The sequence below is a fragment of the Sarcophilus harrisii genome, chromosome 4, assembly GCF_902635505.1.
Source record: "Sarcophilus harrisii chromosome 4, mSarHar1.11, whole genome shotgun sequence".
In the NCBI taxonomy this organism is placed as follows: Eukaryota; Metazoa; Chordata; class Mammalia; order Dasyuromorphia; family Dasyuridae; genus Sarcophilus; species Sarcophilus harrisii.
In genome coordinates this window covers 134,202,045-134,223,110 of record NC_045429.1, presented here as the reverse complement: position 1 = coordinate 134,223,110, position 21,066 = coordinate 134,202,045, and the positions used below count along the sequence as shown (strand labels likewise).

At 34.7% G+C, this 21,066-nt stretch overlaps 1 protein-coding gene across 4 annotated transcripts in view; it reads left to right on the top strand.

Moving 5' to 3' along the window:
* ARID1B (AT-rich interaction domain 1B) overlaps nt 1–21,066 on the top strand; it is a 526,614-nt gene that overhangs the window by 450,524 nt on the left and 55,024 nt on the right. For 3 of the 4 annotated variants that reach the window (XM_031937578.1, XM_031937582.1, XM_031937579.1), the window contains 2 exons: nt 9,668–9,995; nt 11,872–12,000. In XM_031937578.1, coding sequence (XP_031793438.1) covers nt 9,668–9,995; nt 11,872–12,000 — 457 coding nt within the window. The remainder of the gene's footprint in view (nt 1–9,667; nt 9,996–11,871; nt 12,001–21,066) is intronic. The other variant, XM_031937581.1, reaches the window with a different exon arrangement.

The following is a 21,066-nucleotide window of genomic DNA, read 5'->3' as shown; positions in this document are numbered from 1 at the left end:
CAACAAATTACTGATCTATTAGAGAAACATGGAAATAAGATTGTACTTCTCATTCCTGGCTTTTTGTCTCATATTTTGTTTGGCTTTTATAGAACCTTACATTTTTGCCGTGTGTGTGTGTGTGTGTGTGTGTGTGTAACTTCCTAGTTGGCATATAGCATTAAATTGTTTGCTTTACAAAAAGTAGTTTATTTAAAAAAAAAAGAAATATAGAGCATTCTCCTACCTCTTTCCCTCTCCCCTCCAAAAAAAAAAAATCAAAATTCATTTTAAGCTTTGAGGACCTAGTTTTACCCAGGTATGTAAGAGTAAGGAGAAGTCTTACTAATTTCAAGGAAAAGGAAAGACTTTTCTGTTTCTGCTACTGAATAGAGGCCTCTATAATTATAACTTATTTCCTTGACATGTACTGCTGAATGCCAAATCATGAAACCCATTTGATTGAAGAAGGAAAATAGAGATTGGGTACACAGTATAATCTTTGTGTGTGCATGTATATGTGGGTGTGTATAGTTATTATAGTCAAACACATACTCCACCCCGTTACTGTATGCTTTCTGGTATCCAACGAAGAGCAGCTGCTGAATTAAACAGAGCTATTGAAACTGAGTTCTTCCCTACGTAGCTACATCATTTGAACTGAAAAGAGATTGTAATAGGAAAAAAATACAGGCTAACCTATGAATCTGTCTTATTTTTTTTCTCTTTTATGTTCATAGAGTCATTGATTGCCAAATCTAGATGAGGTACAGGAACACAGAGTAATTCAGGAGACCTCCTCTGTTATCCCATATTGCTGGGATATTCTCTGCAACAAAAAGCATAAATGTTGGATTTCTAAAACAAGATTAAAGTGTTATTTCATTTCCTTCCAAAGGAAAGGGCACATGTGTTTTCACTGAAGAAGGTTTCTAACCAAATAGGACAATTATGAAAATTTGGGGAAGGATGGAAAGTGGCTACAAAGTAACAGCATGAATGTATGAATTAATTATGTGTGCATTCAAACAACAAATTAATTTATTTTTAATAAAAAGAAAGTGAGGAAACAGGTCTGTAGTTCTACTCTTGATTTTAGGAGAGTGAGGGGGAGGTGAGGTCATGGAGGAGGAGAAACGAAGGAAAGATGTCTTTTTTCTGTTCACAGGAAAACTGGGATGACGCATTATTTAAATAAGCCTGACAATATTGAGTAGAAGCCAGTATATTCCACTCTCCATACTCCCCCCCGCCGGACAAAAATTAGGACACTCTTTCTATTAAATCGGGGTGATGGTTTAAAAAAAAAAAAAGGCTACAATTCATATATTTTACATAATAAAACTGGACTTCACAAATTACTTTTTAAAATATCCTGCCATCAGAGAAAGCAGGTAGCTGGCTCAATGGAAAGAATGCCAGACCTAGAGTCATGAAGACCCCAGACAACTTATTACCTGTGTGATCCTGGGCAGTTCACTTTCCCCTATTTAACTTTGTTTCCTCATCTCTAAAATGAGATATGGAAGGAAATGACAAACCATTCCATGATCTTTGCCAAGAAAATTTCAATTGGAGTCCCAAAGACTAAGACAGACTGAAAAATGACTGAACAACAAAGACCATCAGAAGTCTTATAAAAGTACAAAACACAAAAAATGCCAAATACATGCAAATTTATTTCTGGAGGTTATGGTGGGCTTTAGCAATGGAGGAAATTGGGATAGGCTTCCAGTAGAAGATTGCCTAAAGCTGGCCATTGAAAGGTGGAGGCTCTACAAAGCAGAGTAAGTGTGGAAAGATTCCCATTCATGGGGAACAGCCCATGCCCAGGCACAGACATTCAATATGGGACATTATATGTGAGGGACAACAAATAGTCCAGATTGGCCAGACTCAGTTTGCAGAAGAATTATTTGTAGTAATCCTAGGAGTACCAGGATTGTAAAGGGCTTTAAATACCAAAATAAGTTTGTTATTCCAGAAACAACTGGAAGCTACTGGAATTTCTTAATTAAGGAAGTAATATGGTCAGATCAGTGATTTTTAAGTATATAAGCTTTGACTGCTGAGAATAAAGTATGGTTTGGAGAGACAAGGAATGCAAGAAAATCATTTAGGAGGTTACCACAAAATAGAGATGAGAGGTGATTAGAACCTGAAGTAATATTTTTCTCCGGGCAATTCAAACATTCTGAATTTTATCAAGGATGCAAATGCAGTGAATGAGCTAAAAAGATGCAAAAGAGTATGCTTTTCCTGAAAAGTCAGGAAACTTTTATACATTCTATTATAACAGGGACACTTGAGATCACTTCCAAAGGGGACTTTCTCAGATGCCAAAATGAATGATACTCCTAAGTCCAAAAAAGAATAGAAAAGTCCTCCTGTCTTGGAAGATACAATTCTCATTAGACAATAAATGGCTAGCCAACTTATAAATCTGAGATCTAGGAGCTTAATTAGGAAGATATGAAATTCCATCAGTCCTTTCCCTTTTCTACTTTGTTGCCTGTACCAAGCTAGTAAAGCAATTTGTTACTATTTCTTCACTGTGTCAGATAGGGGTTTTGAGTTATCAAGGAACCCAAATAGAAACCGATTTCATTTTTATTGTCCAAGTTACCACTCAGTTCAAGATTTTCTGTGAGTAGATAGAACACTGGCTTGTAGTTAGGAAGACCTCAATTTGAATCTGCCTTAGATGCTTCCTCTGTGACATTTTCAAATCACTTGAATCAGTTTTTTCATAAAATAAGGATAACACCTCATAGAGTTATGAAGATCAAATGAGATTGTGTGTATATTTATGTGTGGGTATATGTACACATACATATATGTAATGCTTGTAATCTTTAAAGGACTATATTTAAGTTATAGTTATTATCATCATCACTGTTATTCCTTTCAGTTATCAATGTCTCTAGCTATAAGAGATAGTTTCTTTATTACAATATTTTTATCTTTAGAGTTTGCTTTCTCTCCCTTACATTTAAAGTGAACCTCATAGGTCTTTTAGCCATGTTCTTTAGTCCTCAATTTTCTCTTTGTTTATAGCATTTGTTTTAGATTAAATAAAACTAGAATGAGATTAAGAGTTGTGACAGATTTCTGGAGTTAGGATTCATCTCTAGTTTTAAGGCTCAGGGAGAGAAGTAGCACCTAGGCAAAGGCAGGAAAGGTTTCAACAGATGAAAATGTGAAAAATATACATGCCAGTCAGAGGATAAGCTACTATGTAAATGCCAAATCAGTATTATCCAGAGTTATAAAAGACAACGTGATAAGGGAGAAATTGTATTGAGTTATAAATGATACAGGTTAATTTAGAAAATTTTCAAAAATTATTAGGCTTTTAAAATTAAATGATCGAGATTTTAAAAGTTATAAAATTGAATCCCTGCTTGGTGACCCAAAATATTTTCTGAGATGTTCCATTATTAAGTATGTAAGTGTCATGGAAGTAATTAATTCTAAATTGGTATAAAAAAACAAAACAGTGATAAAATGTTGTGGTTATTGTTTTCTTTGACTGTTTACATTATTTAAATATATATGTACATTAAATATATTTCATGTACATTCAAAAGTCGTAGTGTTCTGGGAGCAGGTAGGTGGGGTAGTAGATAGATCACCAGCCCTGAAGTCAGGAGGACCTGAGTTCAAATCTGGTCTGAGGCACTTAACACTTCTTACCTGTGTGACTTTGGGCAAGTCTCTTAATCCCAATTGCCTCAGGAAAAAAAAAAGTGATAGTGATATACAGAAATATGTGAATGAAGGAAATCATAAAGTGTGATATAAATGTAACAATTTCTAAGTTTTCTTCCTGCCTTCAAGAGTTGTGACAGTGCTATTAAACTTAGAGAAATATAGCCACTAAATTTTACCTACAAATGCCTATGGGGCCACATGTTAAATTTATAGTCATATTATCTAAATTCTATTTATTTACTTTAATATTTTCTAATTCATTATAATGTGGTTTAGGCAAATGAGTCTCTTGTCTCTGTTCTTCCAATAACTAGCTGTATTACTGTGGGCTTAACCTTGAATCAGTTTCTTTTTTTTCTAAAGTGGTACAAATAATTCTTGTTTAAGGATGTCTTTTTAAGGTTATCATCGGTATCAGTTGAAACTGTGTGAATGTACTTGAAACATAAAAAAAAAATTAAAATGCAAAGTATATTATCTCATGAGATTGATTTTTTTCCGTAGAAGTAACTAAAAATCATTTCTATTCTTAAGTGTGTGCTTATTTTTTTTTTAGTAAACATATAGTCACACCCCCACATAAAGACTATTGTAGTAGTATGTCAGATTAATCTCATTTTCTTGAAAATATCCTTATGATTTCCCATGACTGTCAGTTTTCTTGTGTCTTAAATGTCTCTTTCCCTCTTTATTGGATTTCAACATCTCCTTTAAAGCTTGACTCAAGTGTTACCTCCTTCAAGAAGCCTTCTCTGATGCCCTTAGTTGGTAAGAGGCTTTCCCCATTTCAGACTTCACAGTACAATTTATTCTCTCTCATTATTTTGCATTTTATAGTGAATGAGTGAGTTCAATAGCATAGGTGCAAAGGCTAGCTTTAGAAAATGGGAAAGATGCATCTTCTTTTGAGATGAGAGGAATAGAGAACAGATGGAGATTTAAAAAAAAAAACTCAAGGCAAAAGAGGAGGAAAATTGTGAATATTATTGTCAGATGGCCTTAGCATCAGTAATTAGTGAGCAAGATCATCTTCAAGTTAGGTTGGAATTGGGGGGGGTTTGAAAGAGTGCATTTCGTCTAGTGGCCTAGAATGGCCACTGAGAAAAACATGATGGGAAATCACCAAGCAGGGAGCATTTTTAATATGTGTAAATGCAGTGAGGGATAAACAGGTTGGAGAGCATATATCTATTAAAGAGCCAAACAAGCACAATTTGGTAATTTTTATCTAACATTACACAGCAGTCTAAGAGCAGAGAAAAGGGTCAATAAGATTTTCTCAGAGTTGGGGATTGACAGCCGACAGTAATGGATAAGGGATTCTAAAGTACCAGAGCATCATTAAAATAATTGACATGAAAACTAAAATGGATAGAAAGGGAACTAAACCAGGAGTCAGCTTTTTAATCTGAGGTCTATGAACCTGTATGTGTTTGATTGTTACTTTAATGCAATTAGTTTCTCTTTTACTCCTTAATAGTATATTTTATGCATGTAAAAACATTGTTTTTACAAAGGGTCCATAAACTTTACCAGGTAGGCAAAGATGTCCATGACATTATTAAGGTCAAGAAGCCCTCCTCTAAGAGAATAGAGAAAAGCTGGGTTTGATTTAAGGATACATGTGGTCAAGGCTTTCTCCCCAAATGTTTTATCAATTTTCAGAAGTAGATAGATGGATAGATGTGAGTTATAGTTTCTCTGTATACATACATGTGCACACATATGTGAAGAGTGTTAGGGCTTTATTGAGTTTTAATGAACCAGCTTGATTGTTCCTTTTGAGTAAATGTCTATTCTTGGCTCAAATGGCAATCCCTGTCCTGTTTCAAATTTTCTTTTTTTTAACCAAGTATTGTGATTAATGTTTATTGTGCCCTGGGCAGAAGGAATAATGCTTTTAATCCAGTCAGCGTTCATCATAAAAGACCCTTAAGAAGGGCAAGAAAGCCTAAAAGTCCCTCATTGATTAAGCCAGACAGAATGAGATTTCTGACAGACTTATATGTATCATACTAGACATACTTCTTCATCTTTTTTGCAGTCTCAGAAGACAGGAATAGATCTGAATTTATAGAAATATGATCTTGCTACATCACTGGTTGTGGGTGGTAACTATTCCTTCTCACAGGCCTGTTTTTGCTTTTTAAATACTCTTTATTCTTTTGATAACAGAAGGGAAATATATATATATATATATATGTATATATACACATGTATTTACATCTATACATATTGCCTTTAACTCCTTTTCCTTTTTTTTTTTTAAACATCTTTTATACCTTCAGCAATCTCTTCTAACAAAAAATATGTATTGGCTTTGACACCTTTGAGCAACACTAGTCATTTCCTGATGTTTCCAGTTGTTAGTGTGTTAATGTACTGCCATGTAGTTATTTAATTAGTGTACATGTTGTATTTCTTACCCATAGGAAAATGTAAGCTGCTTGTGAGTAAGAGTAGTAGTAACTACAGTGGATAGAACACTGGCCTCCAGGGGTAGTTGTGAAGTTCAAATCTAAAATATTAATGAAGTACTTTGTAAAACTTAAAGCATTATTGCCAGTGATTAGTATTATTATCTTTTATTATTGTCTTTGTTTTCAAAATGCCTACTTCAGTGTCTCAGGCATGGTAAGTGTTAAAATAATTTGTGTTTTTTATGTTCAGTAGCGTTGTTTTTTAAAAAGTCATTCAGAGCAGTCTCTTTATGTATAGTAGCATCTTAGTCATTAATCAGTACACATTTATTAAGTACTTGCTATGGACCAGATGCTGCTCTAAGCACTGGGTATGCAAAAAAGAAGTAAAAGACAACACCTTCCCTCAAGGAGCTTACAATCTAATCTTAAAGGTGAGAATATCAATAAAATTTCCTTCTTTTATTTAACACTTTGATATGTGCCATTTGAATTTTTTTCAAAACAATTTATTATTAAGAGTTATCAAATAATATTAGACCAATTAATGTTAATGTAAAATGAGTTCAGGACAGCTAGATAGCACAGTAGATAGAGCACTAGCCCTGACATCAGGAGGACCTGAGTTCAAATCCTGCCTCAGATACTTCCTAGCTGTGTGACCCTGAACAAATCACTTAACCCCAACTGCCTCAAAAAAAATTTTTTATAGATATATATGTATGTGTGTATACAATTATTTTGCATACACACACACAACCCCTATATAGATAGAGAGAGGAAATATTTGGAATTATCTCCTTCTATAATAGAGAGCAGCCAAAATAGCCTCAATGATCAAGAGTAGCAGAGATTTTTATTCTGAGCATTTTTTGCTTTATTTTTCTAACATGTCCTTTTCTCTTCAAATATACATCTTCTGATGCAGTTTACATTGTTGCCTCCATGGCCAAGGTCCATTATCTTTCACACAGCCTCTGTATATAGCCAAGCCCTGACACTGAATCCATTCTTTATTGTGCCCATCCCAATAAACAGGTTTTTAAATTTTTCCATGCACATTTCCACCAAAACAAAAGAATAGGGAAAAAAAAAAAAAAGCTTGCTTCCCTCTGCCATTTCACAATTATTCCATTCAGTGTAGCTGGCTAGTAAGAGATGAAGTTGGCTAATGATTTTGTACAGAATTTTAATACCAACTCATAAAACTGTCAGTATAAAAAATATTGTGTTCTAAAAGTTTGCTTCTAAGTGCAGTATTTGGACTTTGAGACAAATTATTCCCGTCATCAAAGGTTTCTTGGTTGATTCAGATAAATCAATTGACTCCACAAATGTGGCTGAAATTATATTCATTTATAATACTGTTATTTCTTACTATTTTTTCTTTGCAAATATAAAATATTTTAGCCATGTTATGGATTAAATAGCATTTAGGATTCATTCTCCTCTAGGAACTTCTTCAAGAATCTGCTATTTCAGAGGTGCTGGATACATCTTGGTGATAAAGCTTCTCCAAATTAAGTTAGTCTAATCATCATTGGCCCCATATGGGAGCTGTTCCAGCTTAGTAGGATCTGCCAGAGTTTGTACTGTTGTATAGCCTTCAGGAATATAGGGTAGGATGCTGAGCTTTGGGCACGTATTACTGAAAGCTCAATTAGATTTTCAGAAACTAGAAACTCTACCATTTTGTAGTGCTATTTTCCCAGTTGAAAATCCAGAGTAATACATCTGTCTTTCATACATCTTTTCACAGTAAAACAAAAAACTCAACCATCCAGCTCTTTCCTGAGAACAGAATAGTTCTAGTTTGCCAGATTTTCTGGGAACTTGAAGTTTTACTGTTTAAAGTACCAAAATAGTTGCCCTTTAATTGACATTTATATAGCAGTCTTTCTGAACCTGCCATAGTCATCCATGCAGACTTAAAACAAGTATTCTGAACATAATGTTTAACCTTGTTTTGATGATTCAGGATTGTTTTTTACTATATCAGTTATTGTACTTCACTATTATTAAGCCATTTTCTGAGAGACTCTTAAGGGGCATAAGGCTATTTGACCATGAACTGAAGGGTCCTAGATTGCTGTACTTTTTATATAATTTTCTTTTCCCTCCCCATCTGTGAAATGGCATTTCTCGTTGATGAAAATAGGAGTCATTAGGGAGTGATCTTATCTCCTTCACTAATTCTTATTTCTAATTGATTGTTATGGAATTGGAATCCAGAAATCTGACTTCTTAGACAAGACCCTGATTGAGAAGCACAGTTTATGGACTTGGCCATGTGGCTGGGCCATTTTTTCTTATTCCCTTATTCTTGTAGGTCAAAGTAACAGGTGAGATTGGTGCCAAATTCCTGAATAGATGATAAGTTAAGGTATATAAATGATAATGATCCGATATTTCTTTGCATTTATATGGGTCCTTGATATATACAGGTATATATACTCTTAAAATTTTGTTTTCCTAATTAAATAATTTTTGAGATAATGTGTGGTTATCTATACACATTTCCTTTTTTCCACAGAAAGGGAAAAGTATTAACCATAATATAAAATAATATCTCTATAAACACAAGATTGAATTATACTTCTGAAATTATTTTCTATAAAATGTTTAAATCAGAATATGCATAAATTATTAGAGTTGTCATTAAGAACTTTTTTTACATGGAGAAAAGGGGAAGGAAGGCTATGCAAGACAGTACTATGAGGAGCAGTAAAAGTCATGAGGAGCACAGCAACACAGAAGAAAGACCCTTAGTTCTCCCATGTCCTGCAATTGAAGGGGAGTGGGGAGGGAGGGAGAGGGAGAGGGAGAGAGAGAGGGAGAGAGAGAGAGAGAGAGAGTGTGAGTGTGAGTGTGAGTGTGAGTGTGAGTGTGTGTCGTGGTAGGACTTTAGATAGTCCAACAAGAATTACGGTAACAGTGAATGATTCATCTTACACACTTACACACATCTTACACTGGGTCAGAGACCCAGTTACTCTGACCCCAGGAAAAAGGAGTAAAAAAGGGGAAAATGAGCTCACTGAGAGAGGAGCAGAAGACATAAGGATGCTGAAACTCTGCGATTGTTGGGCACTGCTGCAACACAACAACCATCTTCCTTCCTCTTCCATGTTAGAAGCTCAGGAATAAATCCTTATGGGCCCTTCCTAGTTATGACCCCACCATTTAAGCAGACAAGAAGTTAGAAATTAGGGAAAAGAAGGCATAAGGAATCTTATTTTTTGAAACCATGCAAAATAGCGGTAAACCTTAAATATTCCCAGAGGAAAAATTGTTAAAACTTAAATTTTTCTTGAAAGTTGCAGTAATTATATTTGGTACTTTATCATCTGAATTTATTGTTTAGGCATCTAAGATTTGTATGGATAATATCTGTGTAGATAATATTAGTAGTTTGAATAGGGCCAAATGAAGAAACACTTAATAAGGGTAATAATTAAATGTCTTATATTCTTCAAATTATTAAATTTCAGCTTTCCCAATGAATTTTTTTTTAATAAGTTGCAAGATTAAACTTCTGTTTGCTTTTTGTTTAGGTAACTACTCCAGACCTCCAACATATAGTGGGGTACCCAGTGCAAGCTACAGTGGCCCAGGGCCTGGCATGGGTATCAATGCCAATAACCAGATGCATGGACAAGGGCCAAGCCAGCCATGTGGGACCATGCCCCTGGGACGGATGCCATCAACTGGGATGCAGAGCAGACCATTTCCTGGAAACATGAGCAGTATGACACCCAATTCTCCTGGCATGGCTCAGCAAGGAGGGCCCGGAATGGGCCCCCCAATGCCAACTGTGAACCGTAAGGCACAGGAGGCCGCAGCTGCAGTGATGCAAGCTGCTGCAAACTCAGCTCAAAGCAGGTATGCCTTAAAGCAAAAAATACATATTTTTTTAAAAATAGGGATAGAAGATATATTGCATAATTTTCCAAGATTATAGTATAGTTATAATTGAATGTTTTTTTTTTAATCTTCTGACTTCAAACATGTTTTATAATATAAAGAGTAATGAAGTGAATGACAGACTACCTTCCACACTGAAAACAAAAAAGGAAAAGGATAGTGGTTGGCAATCTTCAAGGTGGAGATAGAGATAATTTTTATGAGATTCATCAGGAAACAGCAAAACTAGATACAGCTGCTGAGAGAGTAGACTTTGTAGCCAAGTAGGATTCCATTTTCAATTATGAATTTAAAACAGCAAATATTGAAGACTAAGAAAATATAAACTAAATGAACCCTCATTTCTATCCCTTTTCCTATAAACATATATACACACACACACATGCCACAAAACCTTTATGAAATGGAGAAATTGTGTGTGTGTATATGTGTGTGTGTGCATATGTGTGTATACGTTTGTCTTTGTGTAAATGTGTAAAGTTTATATATTTTGTATTTTTATGTTGTTTTGTTTAACCAACCATACCTCTCAATCTGTCTGAGCCCAAATGTAGTTAATAAAACAAGAATGAGGTCTTTTAACTTTGATTCCTTTAAAAAAAAAAAAAAAACAAACTTGTTTTGTAAGTATAGTAAGAATTCTAGAATTTATTTTACGCTGGTGAAAGTTAACATACCTTAAAAATACAGCCTATCCCAAAATTTTAATTGTACTAAGACTTTTGGGATATCTTGTACCCATTTGATTTTGTAAAAGGGTAAATTTAAGTTTTAAATGAAGACCACTCTTCAAAACAAGGGATGGTTAAGATATATGTATCTGAACTGCATTCTTAGGGGAAGGAAATAAGATAGAGTTGATTATGATTTCTACTGAAAAAAAATAGGGTCTAATTTGTTTTTTAAATGTATTACGTTGTTACTTTTCTTCTAAAGTGTGCTACTTTGGGAATGTAGGGACCCCTGCTGTCATGCTGTCTGCCTCAAATGATAATAAATTTTCCTTCAAGAATTATTATGATAGCTCATCTGTTTTTATCTACATTATTGTTATTTAAACTCTACTGGATCCAAGAAGTATTTCTCTGAACTCCCATATCTATAAGATTTTAGAGGTTCTTTCAATTAGATTTTCTATGAAAAGTCCGATTTTGATTGTTCCAGTTAATGTTGAGGACTAAAGTATTGTTACCCATTAATGCAAATCAAGAAAAAAAATCCCTTTTTTTTGAGTGATAGTGGATATAGAGAACCAAGACAATTTTAAAATTATTAAAAAGAAAGTAATTGAATTCATTAAACATGAAATGTTGAATAGTGATCTGCCTGATACTTCAGTAAGTGGGAAACCATTAGAAGGCTGGGATGTCTATCTTAGACTAAAAAATTTAAAACATTAATTCATTCCATATCCAATAATTACTTTCTTGAATCTGTTTATATTTATGTATATAAGTACATAATAGGCTCCCTCCCAAATCAATTTATATGTGTGTGTCTACACACACATCATTATTTGCTTTTAATTTATATCTTTAGTTAGTTAAAAAGTACACATTTTCAAAGCTTGCTTCCCGTTACTTTATCCAGGAACTGAGAAAGGATTACATAGTTAACAAGCCCTTAAAGTGTTTAATTAAAAAAAAAAAAATACAGAATAACCATTTTCTTTAGTCCTGCTTCTGTCCAGCTGTGTGGTGCAAAATATTCCATTTGAAGTCATTCTGCAAACCTTCCACACTTGAAAGATGGACGTGAACATGGAATGGACAGGGTGATACTTTCATGTACTTCAGAATAAATCCAAAGAGGCTGTTCTTCTGTTCTACTTTAGGCCACCATACATTAGGTCGCCTGCTTATCCCAGCCAGTCTGGGGCTGGCGGACGTCCCATGTTTTCTTCCCAGCACCCCAACTATGGCAACGCTCAGGCTCCCATGATGCACCAGCCTGACCAGTACGGGTAGGTAGTAACATAAACTGGACTTGCTGTGGGACCTTTGCAGTTTTTGTTTTTGTTTTTGTTTTTGTTTTTGTTTTTTTGGTTTTTTTTTTTTTTTTGGTTTGTTTTTTTTCTTTTTAGCAATTGTTTATGACATGCCATATGGCTGCTGAAGAAATACCAGTTCCCCCCAAAAGTGAAAAGATTTATGAGGAAATGCATCATAGAAGGGGTGGGGTTTTTTGTTTTGTTTTGTTTTGATTATTTTTGTTTTTTGTTTCAGTTTTTCATTCCTACTAACAGTTCTGTAATAGTGTGGTGAAAATCTGCATGTCACCTACCCCCATGTAGATATTGCCTTTGCACGGCTTTTGGCATGTTGCTTCCCCCTTGTGCCTGAAAGGGAAATAAAGAATTTTATCAATGGAAAAGAAATGAAATCACCCAATTCAGGCATCTTTTTTATCCCGTTGTTGTTGTTGTTTTGTCTAGGAACTGTACTGTGTGACATTGTTATCATTAGTGTGCTGTTATCATTATTATCACTGCAGTGAACCCTTCCTCCTCAACCCTTAATTTAGAGTTCAACTGTCCTGTTGGACAAGAGACTTAACTGCAGTAGAGATGACAAAGGTTATTAATGGGACTTATCAGGGGTTCCATTATATCATTGTTGAACAAATGTCTGTTCAAAAATTTTTATTAAATTTCCCTTACCCAACTGCTGAAGTAACTAAGGGGTATCTAAGTTCTCTGCTGTGCCATTATTGTCAGTTGCAATATAAGAATTAGGTATCACATCATTTCACTTAGGAAAATACCTGCAATTTCAGTTGTTTTTTCTCCCATCTCTTTTTCTATGAGCAGGTACCTCTAATATCAAACACTATCTCCATTTCTAACCCACAATATATTGTTACTAAATCACTTGGGAATTTTAGTTTTAGTTGTCTTGAAGATAATCTAGATGTAATTGTTCTTCATGTATAAATAATATACATGAAGTTCAGTGGCTATTTAAAGATGAATGGAATGGAGATCTTTAATGATTTTTTAAGTTGGTGGTGGGGATTCTTTAACAAATTCTGTTTATGCTCAATTTAATTCTTGCCAATTATCAGAAATACTAAGTTTTGCATTTAAGTTAAATTTAGAGACAATAACTTTAGTTGCAAAACTATGTTCTGAATTATAAAAACATTTCTAAATGAAGACTAAAAAAAAGACATAAAATTTATTGTAGCACAACAAGCTATAGTAAGAAAATTTTGTTTCCTATAGCAGTATTCTTCCAGGTCAATTCCTCAGTCAGAAGGAAGAAATCGGTGGGGAGAAAGAAGCATTTATCATCAGCTAGTAATCCATAGGATCTGTCCTTTACCAACTCAGGAGTCCCATTTAGACGCACAAAGCTGGTTTGGGTGTTCCTTGCCAAGCCACATTAAGCAGCTGTGTAAAATGAATTTAAATGGCATGCATCAGAGTAAAATCACTTCCACTGGGGCAGAAAATCAATGTTAGCTAACCAGAGCTGGAAGATCAAGATTTGAATTTCAGCAGGCTATCTCCAGGTATAGTCCTTATAATAGAACCACCTCCTCCTTAATTAAAAATGAGAAAAAGGACTATTCCTGGAAAGCCTTCCAGGTGACCCTCCTAACGTATGCCTAACAGAGGCATATAATCTTACAGCCTGACCTCTGAGAGCTGTGGGTTTTTCTTGTTGTATTGTAGATCCTTTCTCTTCCTTTCCCTCCTACCTCATCCATTACCCATATGTACTATTTGCTGTCACTTTAAAAAAGCATGTTTGATGGCCCCTGTCAGACTGTGCTTTCAGAAACTTAGATTTTTAAGAAGACTTCCATTTTGCCTGTTTATCACAATTTAATAAGTGCAACTCTTTAGTAACAGTTCCCTTCTACTTAAACATACATATGCACAGAGTCTGCTTGCTCCATCACATAAAGGTAATTTAACTAGAAAATCCAGTTTTACTAAATTCTAGTCTTTGTTCAAATTGTAAGAATTGCTGGCCTTTCAGAAACTCCCCATTCAAAGTACTTGTCATAATGGCTCTTCTCTCAAGTCTGAACCCCAAAAGGACTGCAATCGGGGAAAAAGACAAATGAGTAACAGAGGTGGAGAGTGAGCATGTGCACGTATGGACATCTGCAATTAGATGGAAACAGAAAGCTCACTATAAAAATGAAATACTATGGCAATTATGCTTCAGACCTTCTCAGCTTGTTGGGTGTAAGGCACCATAAAGGAAAAACACATAAACTTAGCCCGTTTACGCAAGCAATTTTAGTACATGCATTACTAGGAGTGGACGCAATCTGGGGATAATCCCCTCTCTGCCATGTTGAGTGGGTTAAGGTACTATTTTATGCCTTTTTTTTTTTTTTGCCTTCTCAATATATTTTGAAGAAGAAATAAGCTCATTATTTATGGCTTTCTATAATATGATCTAGTGGATTTTTGGTGTTTAGAAACTTGATCAACCATGACATTGAATTTGGTCATTATAAAGATGCTCTCTTTCAGATGTTATGTATAAATAACTGTTTTGTTCCAATTTTTACTTAGAAGATGAATTGCTTAGTTCAACTGTCCATGTTAATTTACATACATGTGAAACAAACTTTAGACCCTATAATTTGTGCAGAACACCAGGAAACTTTGTGTCCTGATCTTTTGCACCATATCACACCAAATCTGCATTATCCATGTTATCTACTACATACTAGCTCACACTTCTTGTTTGTTGTTTGTTGTTGTTGTCGTCAGTGTTTTTGTTCAGTAATGTCTTACTATTCATGGCCTTGTTTGGGAGTTTCGTGGCAAAGGTATTGGAGTGGTTGGCCATCCCCTTCTCCAATTCATTTTACACACAAGGAAACTAGGCAAACTGGGTTAAGTGATTTGTCCAGGCTCACACAGCTAGTACATGCCTGAGACCAGATATGAACTATGGAAGACCAGCACTCTATGCACTTGGCTGCCTCCTAGGTTATATTATCGGTACATTGTACAAGTTAATGAAGATCTCAGTTATTGAAAAGATGTTTATCCTACTGATCCTGTATATGTTTTTAATATTTTACCCAGTTCTAAAAGAACTGTAGACTTTAAATTTGGTTTGCCTCTAAGTACTAAAAATTGACCTTGTTAGAAAACAGTTATTACTATAATATAGTCACTTCCAGGCAGTAAATCTGAATACTTTGCATCATTCAACTGTGCTTTGCCTTCTTAGCTGCACCCTGGAAGGAAATGATGGCTCTTTAGATTCTGATTCAGATCACTCTGTGTAGTGTAGACACTTTGCATCTGGAACCTATCATCTTGTAAGATGAAATGCTGTGATTGTATAGTTACTGCCACTCAAATGTGTTTGGATTCTTTTTTCCCCCTTCCCTCTCTTATTCATCTTAATTGGTAGTGCAAACATATCTTTAAAAATCTTCATTGTTGTGTCTAGCTATTACATAAGAATTTGGTCTCTGAAGAGATGAGTTGTTGCAGTTACTCACAATCTTACATTTGGGAACTCCTCTTCTATAAAGAAGAAAATGGCTGGGGACTTTGGGGTGTTTTGAATGACAGATAGAAAAGAGCTACACTAGAATGATGCAAACTGTATATTGCACCATGCTTAATTTTAGCCTAAAAGCCAAGTACTCCCTTTTTCCTGAGTCTCAGTAACTCTTGAATAGAAAGAGCTAATAAGAAGAATCATAGGTATATGCAGGAAAGAAATTATCTAAAACAGAATAAGATGATCTGCCTCCATTATTATGATTTTATCTCAAGATTCTTAATATGTTTTATATTTTAAAATCTTAGTGACATGCCTAGTTCGGTGCCCTGGGTTGTTGTTGTTTTCCTACATTTGAATTTCAAAATTGCTTTTTGACCTGTTTTGAAAACATAAAATGCATGACTTGAGCTAAATCATCTCCCTTTGTGTTATTGCTGAATTTAGTTCACCCAGAGCTGCCCATCTTCTAACTTGTGAATCAAAGCATTTTTCTGTGATTTGTTTCACTGTTCAAAAACATAACAAAACAAAAAACTCTCTACCCAGAGAACATACTCTAATTTAATACTTTAACTTTTTGTAAGTTATAATATTAGGTGCCTTACTCACTGAAATAATTTACTTTTAATGAATTAAATAATTTATTTTCCCAATTTTGACCACATCCACAAGCTGTTAGGCTTTTTTTTTTTTTTTTAACTTAATAGGTAGTTGTGAGGATTTTGGTTACAATTAGTTAAGTTTAAATTCCTCCTCAGATGAGAAATAGTCTCTAGACAACAATGGGAGAACAATCATGGTGTTACAGAGAAGTCATTCCATGGATATGTAAATTAAATGAACAGAAGTTTGCTTCCATTCCAACAAGATTTAATTTTTAAAAAATAAAAATAGGAGTAAGCTAGTGAATCTTATTGTCTATACAAAGTTGCTTATGTCTCTGTCTCACACACATATTTTACAGATAGATATATTTTACATACACACACATCCCTTTCATCAGCCTTTCTTCAGTGTTGTGCATTTATAATTCATACTCCATGTTGTTGGTGCCAGCAAAGCACTCTTTCTATATTATTTTCTCCCTGGCCAAGATAATGCAGTATTGCTGATGGACTAGGAGCCACTGGCAAGGAAATATATTAATGGAGACAGTGCATTAAAATGTCAAAGGGAAAGGAGTAAAAAAAAAATCTTCAAAACATTTCAAGCCCTAGTTATAGCTAGTTTTTCCCATAATGGGTCCACATGCTCAGAGAATAGTGAGTGGTTGCATTGCTTAAGAGTTTAACCCTTTGCCTCTCAGAAATGATAGTAATCTTTGAAAAACATAATGAAAGTCACAGTTGTAAATACAAAAGATGAGGAAGACTATTAAAGAATTTTCATTAATTTTTTGCAGTTAAATACATTGCTATGTTCCTCCCTTAATTTTGAGATATTTAAATTTTGGAATCTAGAATGGTGACTGTAGCATATTGGGGATAATGCAGCACTTCTATATTATTACATGCTCATTTTGTATAGAATATCCCAGAAATGGCCATTTCTGGGCTTTGCGAAGGTAACCCAAAAAACCTTCAATCTATCAGCCAACTAATATTTCTTACATCCCTGATGTGTGCCTGGTATTATGCTAACCTTGGTCCTGACTGACTCATAACCAAAGCTCCAACAGAGTCTTTAATAACAAATACAAAATATCAACAAACACAATGTTTGTTGACCACCACACACACACACACACACACACACACACACACACACACACTCACAAACAGGATTGTAAGTGTGCCTGCCCACAAATGTACACACAGTATCTTCAGGAGAGACCGTCTCTGTGAGGGGACTACAGATTGCTTCAATGTTTGCATCCAAAGGGCAGCACTTCTCTCTTAAACTTCTTTCCTTAAACATTGTTACTAATAGGTTTCTGTCTAGGAGGGTTTTGGACTTGAGGGTGGGAGTTTTTCTTTATCTAATGGTTAATAGTAAAATATGGTGTGAATGTGGCTAGAATGCTTGTGAATAAATATAGAATTGGAACCAACCTTCAGAGCTTTTCTAGTATAAAGATTCTCTCAGGTTTCTGCATGGAGATTCAGGCTAATGAACAGAACAAAATCCCCAAAGACTCTCCAGGCCCTTCTTGCTACTCGTATTCAGATACAAAATTAGGTTTAAAATTCTGAATCTAATCAAATCTCTTAAAGTTGTTGGATACAAAGATATAGAACTTATAAATTACAATCAGCCTATTAGAAATACTAAAGCATTAATTTGAATCTTATGGTATGAAAAAGTACTATATTTAATAAAATAAATTTTAATATCTGCATAGGTAGCAGATTCAGCATTCTGAAAGTCCTGTAAATTTAAAAAAAAACAAACATCTCAGAATGATAGAATAATAATAAAGGAAAAACAAGAAATAGAGGCCAGTGTAAAGAATGTATCCACTTAATGTTCCTCCCTCCTTCCTTTCCAGGCTGGGAATTGAATAGGTAGCAACCAGATTTAACTTGGAGCAGCTGTACTGGACTGATTGGGTGAAAGTGACATTTATATTCTTCCAAATTGGTCCTGTTCTTTTAAGTCATTCATCAACCATCTCAGAACTTTTGTCAAGACTGAAGTCAGAATTTCAAAAGTTTGTCTGTTTTACCTAGAATCCCCAGTTCTGTCAGCCTTACATGCCTTGCCACCCCCTCACCACCACCACCCCACTGTATATTCTGGCTATGCAAAGCCTTCCACATAATGAAAACCTATTCTCTCTTAACCAGAAATTCCCCAATAGTCCTTCCTGACCTAATCAAAATTCACATTCCCTGAATGTTGTGAGCATCATGGCTTATAATAATTCAGGATAAAGATATAAATGAGACTAAAGGAAAATTTTGATACTACTTATTATAATAACAAATGAATCTTATTTGGTAAAAATATGAGGGAAATATGTTTGACCCTATCAGTGTGTCCAGCTCTCTCTTCTGCCTTCCCATCCTGCCATTTTTCAGGGAATAAATTACTATTGGACTCTCCAGTAACACCATTTTTCACCCGCACTTACTTGGCACGCAGAACCCTCAATTCTCTGTTTAAAATAAAACCCATAAGAAAAAAATAGTTGTTGACAATAAAATTATTGGTTAACCCAGAGAACCCCTCACATTTGACATCCCAAAGTCAATGACATGAGCCTTTGGTGTCAACTTCTAAGACAAGAAGGCTTGCTGCTAAAGGTAATCTGTGCCTTATCCCCACACATTTATCTCTCCTAAAATTTAATAGTCCTGACAATGATTCAGAATAGATGGAATAGTTGGTGTATCTTTTGAAAAGTATCAGTACACAGCATGATTATTCTGTCATTTGGGAAGACTTTGGGAAGTAGACGCTTTTATCATCTCCATTTTGGAATTTGGAAACTGAGGTAGAATGCTGTTAAATGGCTGAGGATGTATTTGAACTCAATTCTTTTAGACTTTGGATCCTGTACTTTATCCTCTGTACTACCTAACTACCACAATTTTGAACAAATTTAATTAGTAAACTAATAATGTTTCTGACTAGACACTCTTTGGTGTATAAGCTATGTTATAAAAAAATGATTTTTAAATGTCAAGTGACATCTATTCATGCTGCAGCAAATCGTTCTATGTAAGTAAGTACTTAAATCAAATTTGGAGGTTTTGTTTTGTTTTGTTTTGTTTTTCAAAGTTAGGAGGAGTGTAAGTGGTCTGGATTCATGATTTCTTTAGTTTGGAGCCTTCCCAGAAAATGGACACCTTTTATCTAAGTAGAGCTTACATTCTCAGAGATTGTCTGGGGCACTGACGGATTAAGTGCTTGGGATAACCATCAAATTCTATTTGACTTTGATGATGGCTTTGTATGAGGTAGGGTTCATCATTGCTGGAATGACAGAATGTATAACTGACAATTCAAGGCAGATTATTCGCTTCTTAAAGACTGTCAGATAATGATGACTCCTTAGTGCAACTGTTCTTAATTGAGGTTCCATTTCCCCCCTCTACCCTATACTCAAAGAAAATGAATACATTTTCATCAGAAAAGATATACATCTTTATTTTAACTATCTTTTGATTTCCTTTGTAATTTTATGTCTTTTATGCATTTAAAAACAGTATTCTGAGAAAGGGTCCAAGACACAGGAAAAGGTTAAGAACTTCTGCCTTTGGGTAAAAGAAGTATGTAAATATAAAGATATAATCTTATTTATTCAGTCTTACTTTCTAAATGTTACTTTCCCAACAGTCATCTTTGTAAGTGAACTCCTTAAGCCAGGGTATCTTAGGGTAGTAAAACCCTAAACAAATGCCATTTTTAAAGTAATGTCAATCTTTACGTAGAAAGCAATTGAAATAAAGACTTTAAAAAGGAAAAGATTTCTATGTGGAAATGCAGCAGAACTGATTATAGCTTTATCAATAGTTGTTTTTCTTCCCAGAAAGTATTATGAACTATATTTTACGAGGCAGAAGTATTGTGCCATTTGCACCTTGTCAAAACTGCATGTAGTCATGAATGCCTCAATTCATAAAACTTGCAAGTTTAATTAGCAGGAAATTAATAAATAGCTTGGAATTCTTGGGCAAGATATGCTCATGGAAAAACTCGCCTATGAGAAAAAGACGGCACTTGGCTGTCTGGTGCTGTTCTCTCCCTTGATATGCTGCTGTGTCCCACATTGCTGTTGTGAGCTTTCTGGCAACTAAAAGGAAAAATGCTTAAGATCCAAATCTTTGGAGTGCTTTTGGAGATCAGAATTCTGGTTCAATTTCATATGGCTGCCAGTATACAGAACAACACAGTGGAACCATGTGGCCAGGAGACAAGCCAGAGTTCACAATGGAGAGAAATAGTTATCAGCTCTTAATTACTGTAAGTCAAAGCCCAGCTTATGTGCTTTCTTTTCTCACTCTGAAAAGGGAGTGTCTCTCCCTCTAAAACACTCTAAGGCTCTGTTTTTCAAATAGCTGTGACAGAAAAGGTGAATATAATTAATCAATACTTTGGGAACAGTTTCAAGAAAAGTCCTTTTGGTAAAGAAGTTAGTTACCTGAATTAAGTGAAAAAGTGGGATTAAAGGAAGTGCCTTTCATAGTTTCTTCTATCTCTAGAATTTATACATGGAAAAGAATCCTTGTCTGGACCTACCTTATGAATGCATATGAAAGAAAATATCTTCTTTTGGATGAAAGAAGTGTAGGGCACGATGAATCTGGCTTTTTAAAATCCATATAACTTGTTGCAGTCATACATGAAAAATAATTCTTCTTTGAGGGAGCAGAAGGGGAAGATAAGTCTAAAGAATAAAATCTTTCATAAGACACAGAAAAGAGTATGATATGAATGTTGGGTTTGTAATGCATAAACTGTGTCCTACTAACATTTCAGAATTATCAGCCCTACATTAAAAGGTAAAAATGAGAAAGGGAGTATTTTTTTTTCAGATTCCTGATAATCTCATTAACAAATGCCACAGAATATTACAATGGTGTTTTTAAATCTCA